Below are 5,837 nucleotides of genomic sequence, written 5' to 3' on the forward strand. Positions count from 1 at the left end.
TCATGCCTCAGGAATCTGCTGTTCTATATATCCACAGCACCACATAACCTAACACTTAACCATAGCAGTTCTCAGCAATCGCCTTAACTATCTGTAGTCAAATACAGATTACTCTCATCAGCCCTGTGCCCTTGAATATTGGAATATAGTAAGTCATGTCATACATTGTAGTTTGTAAACTTGTCTGGCTCGTTACAATGCTCTTAGCTTGAATAGCCTTTGTTACCTAGTAGTATCATTGCACTCACACAATCTTGCACTTGCATCTCGCTTTGCTTCTCTTTCAGTGTCTGTGGTGCAGCAGCAACAAGAAATGCATGGATTATCCTGTTAAAAACCTTCTCCCTCCTCACTCTCTCTGTGAGTTGAGTTCTGCACGCTGGGGAGTCTGCTGGGGTAAGTGGATTTTATGTCAGTGATTTTGTGGAAAATGTACAGTAATTAAAAATTGGTGGCACCTTATCAATTCTACAGCCTTTGTTACATCCAGTGTAACAAGCAAGAGAAGAAACTTTTCCCCAGGTTTCTCTAATGTGATGCCACTATGTTTTATCAGAGATCCTAGCTATATCAAGAGTTCTCAAAGACCACATCTTAATGCAGTGTCTTCTGGACCGCCTCCTTTTCTGCTGGCAATAGAATAACTCATATAACTACCTACCTACATAGAAAAATAGTATTTGGAAAGTATTTAATGTGATAGTAGCTTCTTCATGTGGTTTAGGGGCCGGAAATAAGAGCCACCAGGTCTCTGTAGATTAGAACATTGGCAAATGCTTGATATACTACTAATGGTACACAGGCTAGAATCTGGGAACTAGGGGCCACATTGTCCTCTTGCATGGTGAAAAGCAGAAGAGTTATGTCCAGCTAATATAGCAAGATGAATGTTGACATACCATCTATACTTACTTTTCTGGCCTTTACCAAAAAAAAAACCTTTACTAGTATCTGGTTTGACCTCCTGTATAGTACTAGTCATAGAACTTCACTTTGTGATTGCCCATTTAGCCCAGTAACTTGTGGCCAAACAAGACCATATTCTAGAACAAGTTCTCTTTAACCAACAGAAGTTGATCCAATAAAAGATATTACCTGAACCAGTATACATGTCTGATATGGGATCCACAGTATTTCAGCCTCCTGCATCCACAGGAATGGGCCCCTCTTCCTGCCCTTTATGCACTGGGCTGCCCTGTTTAACCAAGGAAATGATGTGGTACACCTGCAGGCATTTGGAGCTGTTCATGCTTTAAGAATGGCTTTTCCTCCCTTTTGTGTCATTGTATATGGTAGGGATTTCTTCATTAAAGGTCATAGCAGAATTCATTCTTTAAAATGAGCCTGGATAGCTGTCTAAAAGATGCTCTAGTTCAACTATCGATTGAGTTAGATGGAGAAATTATGGGGTGAAATTCTCTGGCCTGTGCTATGCTGGGCAGACTAGATGATCATAATAGTCCTTTCTGGCCTTGAGTCTATAAGTGAAGTTACACACATGCAGCAGTCTTGAGGAGAAAGACAAAGATGCGTTGCCTCTGCATTGCCCAGTGAACCCAAACGTGGCTGATCTAGGTTTGCTCTCTGAGTCTCTTGTCTTATAATCCTTTGTTTAATGTTTTAGTAGTGGTTACGTAAAGAGCTATTCGCTGTTACATTGCATTTCCTTGAAAGAACTGTAGTGCCTTGTTAGACGTTTTTTGCTCCTTTAGAACATAGTGCTCATTTGTTGTGTAATGGTTTCTGTTGTCACCTGCCTCATGGGAGGGGTCTGTCTTGGCCATGACTAAAATGCTAAGCATACGGGCAATCCTAATAAAAAATATTTACGCTCAATATTCCTAAATTCTAACGGGTGTTCTTCAAGGACTGTTCCCGACCTTCTAATTACTTGCATTAGGGGACAAAACGTTGTGTTCCTTCCTGAGTCTTTGTACAGCTGATCTTCGGCAGTTTAGTAGTAGGTGTGGTACATCCAATTCCATTTGCTCCTGATGGATGGGGATAGTTAAACAGTAAAACCTCACGGCATAGAGTGGAAAAACGAAGGCAAACTCCTTTCCTGCCTGATACAGATATGGAATCACAACCATAATATCTCGAGCACTGGCGTACAGACTTTGCTATCCCCATGGGGCATGCAGTTGCAGCCTTTGAAGGTATAATAAAAGGCAATGAGGGCAGAGCCTGGTAAACAGTGACTGATACTAACTTTTGATGAGTTCTGAGCAGGGATGCATTTCATGCAGGTGTGTGTTTCAGCTAGGTCCAAAAGCTCTGCCACTGAAGTCTACTCCTGTTTTAGGTAATACACTTAAAGGTGAGAGAGTGGACCTCCAATCTGGGCTTGCATGTTGAAGCTCAGTGCCATCTTGTGGAACGCTGTCTCCTTGGCCCACCTCTGAAATGGCATTGTCCACAGTGCTTGGGAAGACTATCAGTAAGAAATTAGCCTGAAGAAAAAATAAGAAGGGTATTTCTGCTCAGTTAATCTTGAGGGATATTTAGTTGAAACACATTAAATCAACCAGGGGTCTGGGGACCCCTGGGGGGGGGCCTCGAACAGGTTTCAGGCAGTCCACCAAGCAGGGCCAGTGTTAGACTCACTGGGCCCCAGGGCAGAAAGCTGAAGCCCTGCTGCATGAAGCTGAAGCCCAGGGCCCTGAGCCCCACCACCGGGGCTGAAGCCAAAATCTGAGCAACTTAGCTTTGTGGGGGGGCCCTGTGGCAATTGCGCTGCTTGCCCTTAATGCCAGCCCTGGCTTTTATAAGCAGAAAACCAGTTGTGGCACAGGTGGGCCATGGAGGTTTTTTAGCATGTTTGGGGAACCTCAGAAAGAAAAAGGTTGAGAACCCCTGCATTAAATGATTTAGTCTGCTGATGAAATTCCAGTTTCTGAAAACTGTCTGAACAATTGGTCTGAGCTTTCCAACTAGGTATATTTGCCTTGAGCAGCTGACAGGATAATAGAGATCTAGAAAATCTTTCTTGCAACCAGAACTAGGGAATTCCTCGAGACCTGCCTCTTCCATTTGTGGAAGACCCCTCTGCCCAAATGCAAATGTTCAAGCAGATCTGACTAGCAACTATCTCAAAAGGACTCTGTAGGCTGACTAAAGGAGTGCCATGCAAATCAAGACTGGAAGGGGGGGAAAAAAATCTTGCTTTGCTGCTAGAAAGTTTGGAAACTGGAAAGTTTGTTGCTATGACAGTTCATTTAGCTTGGAAGGTAGCCGATGTGAGTCGATAAATGCTCCATGTGGAAGTGAGGAGGGTCTTCCCGTTTCCTGGCCAACTGCAGGATTAACATTGACTGACAAAGGAGAGGAGTCTTCCACAGCCAGTATGCTACTATGTGATGACTGTAGTAGGAAAAAGGTGAGAAAATGAGGGATTAGAGGCCCTTGTCAAAAAAAAAAAAAAATATGGGCAGAGACTAGACGGGGCGGGGGGGGGGGGGGGGAAGGATGGCAGAAATAGGGGTACAGAGGAGATGAGAAATCCAAATTGGGAGCAGGACAAAATGACTTCCTTGGTTTTTGAAGGGGTTGGTTAAATTCCTGTGATTTCCAGCCCTGTTAGGTGGTGGCGATTGGTGGGCAAAACTTGAAATCTGTGCTTTTCTTTTCTTTTTAACTGTCCCCTCTCCCTTCCTCCTTGCCTCTCCAAGAATAGGAATCTATATAGCGATGATTGCCTTCAGGAAAAAGGAGAGTGGCCATATTAATTGTAGTTCTGAGAAATTAAATCTGTAAGTGGGGGGTTTCTGTCTATCTCCGCTCAAGAGATGGTAACAGTACCAGACACACAGGGTGGTGGTTTGCACCAACAGAGGAATCAACACTTGCTCTTGAATTAGTCCAGGAAGTTATTCTGCAAGCAGGTTTCTACCTGCAGTAACTGATCTGCGAGTCAAGGTTCTTCCATTTCTAGTCATATTCTCACTGAAGTGGTAATGGTCTATAGTGAGTTATCAGGCCATTTTGGATTTGTAAGAGGGTATGAATAAAACAGTTTCAATGTTGATGTTTTGTCTGCGTACAGAATTTCTTAAGATCTCCTACCAGTAGTATGACTGAAATAAGACTGCTTAAAACTGCTTTTATAATTTAGCTATAAATTGTAACTTTCAAATTTGTGCTATTGCAATTTTTCAAGTAGGTTATAGCAACATCAATGACTTTGATATCAAGTTATATTCAAATTTCCTCACCCTGCAAGCATACCAACTAGCTGGTAATTATTTCCACAGGAACCATTGTCTGACATCTCAGAACACATTGGTGTCCTTGCAAGTTCTTGATAGGTGCAGTAATAGCCAGTAACTAAAGTGTACAGTTATGCTAGGGTTGCCAGTTTTGGTTGGCCGTATTCCTGGAGGTTTCGTTGGATGATTTAATCTTAAAGATTTAATCTTTTAATTCCTGGAGATGCCAGGACAATCCTGGAGGATTGGCAACCCTAAGTTATGCATCAGTTAGTTGTATAACACCCCTGTACTGTGGTAGCCTTCCTGCTTGGGATGATTGTAGTTGACTGTAATACCTGTACTGCTTTCTATAGGAGAAAAGAACAAAAAAATTTGAAACAAATGAGTCAAGCTAATATTTCTGACTTTTAAATGCAACTAAGCTTCCAGAAAACAATGGCTTCTGTGTCATAACGCAAAGGCCTCAAGGTTGTAATTCTCACTTTCTTAACATCTTCATACGCTTTTATACTTATAAATGTTTTGACTCTTTCAGTGAACTTTGAAGCCTTGATCATCGCAATGTCTGTGGTAGGAGGAGTGATCCTTGTTGCTCTCTGCATCTGCTGCTTCTGCTGTTGCAGGAAAAAGAAGAGCAAAAAGCAAGTATCTGAAAATCTAATTCCTACTTTACAGCACTTTTAGAAAGTTACAAAACTTAACTAGATGCCCAAACCCTGGTGAATGCCAAACACAGCCAGTTGATGGTTGTTTATGACAATCTCTATTATTCCTGTCAGGCCAGACAAAGACGATGAAAAAGCTGCCAGAGAAAGGGAACAGAGGAGAGTACGGCAAGAAGAGAGGTGAGTACCCAGTGTGAGGTAATGGGATGGGCAAGGCAGAAATGGATCATCTTCTGCTTAAAATAACTTTCTGTAAACAGATCAACACACCTGTCTTGATATTGGAGAAATGGAATGCTATATATGTTCAGTCTTGCTCAAATTGTAAAATATTAATCATCTGTATATTTACCGGTCTCCTAATAACATGAGGTAGTTGGTAATTTAAATGTACCATCAAGTACACAGTCCTAGGTATCTGCATCCAGACTCAATCTCAGCACCCCCATGGCCCAAGATGAGGGGCTCCTTTGGTGACAGCAGTGGAAGTACTTAGCCATTGGAGAACCTAAAATTGCTTCCCAGTGCCAGATCTCAAAGGGACATATGACTTTACCTCCAACCAGCAATCTGTGCAACTGGATTAAAAAATGTCTATGTATTTGTGTAAATTTCATTAGTGAGGCCCTGTTCTTTTGGCTAATGCTTAATCTTAATGTAATATTATCAAGCATCTCTGGAGACTGTTTCCATAGGTGACTGGTTGAACTTGTTAAATTAAAAGAATGTTGTCAAGATACATAAACTTGAGGAGATTTGAAAACCTTGACTTGACATACTAACTCATTAGAATGTGAAACTGTTAACACCTCACCTACCTTGTCTCTCTAAAAGGAACTATCTTTTATTGGACCAACTTTTGTTGGTGAGAAAGATAAGCTTTTGAGCTTACACTGGACCAACTTTTGTTGGTGAGAAAGATAAGCTTTTGAGCTTACACAGATCTGTGTAAGCTCAAAAG

The 5,837-nt window shown here is 41.8% G+C and overlaps 1 protein-coding gene across 1 annotated transcript in view; it reads left to right on the forward strand.

Moving 5' to 3' along the window:
- PTTG1IP (PTTG1 interacting protein) overlaps nucleotides 1–5,837 on the forward strand; it is a 29,708-nt gene that overhangs the window by 15,741 nt on the left and 8,130 nt on the right. The window contains exons 3-5 of the mRNA XM_073360317.1: nucleotides 288–396; nucleotides 4,747–4,852; nucleotides 4,991–5,056. Coding sequence (XP_073216418.1) covers nucleotides 288–396; nucleotides 4,747–4,852; nucleotides 4,991–5,056 — 281 coding nt within the window. The remainder of the gene's footprint in view (nucleotides 1–287; nucleotides 397–4,746; nucleotides 4,853–4,990; nucleotides 5,057–5,837) is intronic.

Source organism: Lepidochelys kempii, chromosome 9 (assembly GCF_965140265.1).
Source record: "Lepidochelys kempii isolate rLepKem1 chromosome 9, rLepKem1.hap2, whole genome shotgun sequence".
Taxonomy (NCBI): domain Eukaryota; kingdom Metazoa; phylum Chordata; order Testudines; family Cheloniidae; genus Lepidochelys; species Lepidochelys kempii.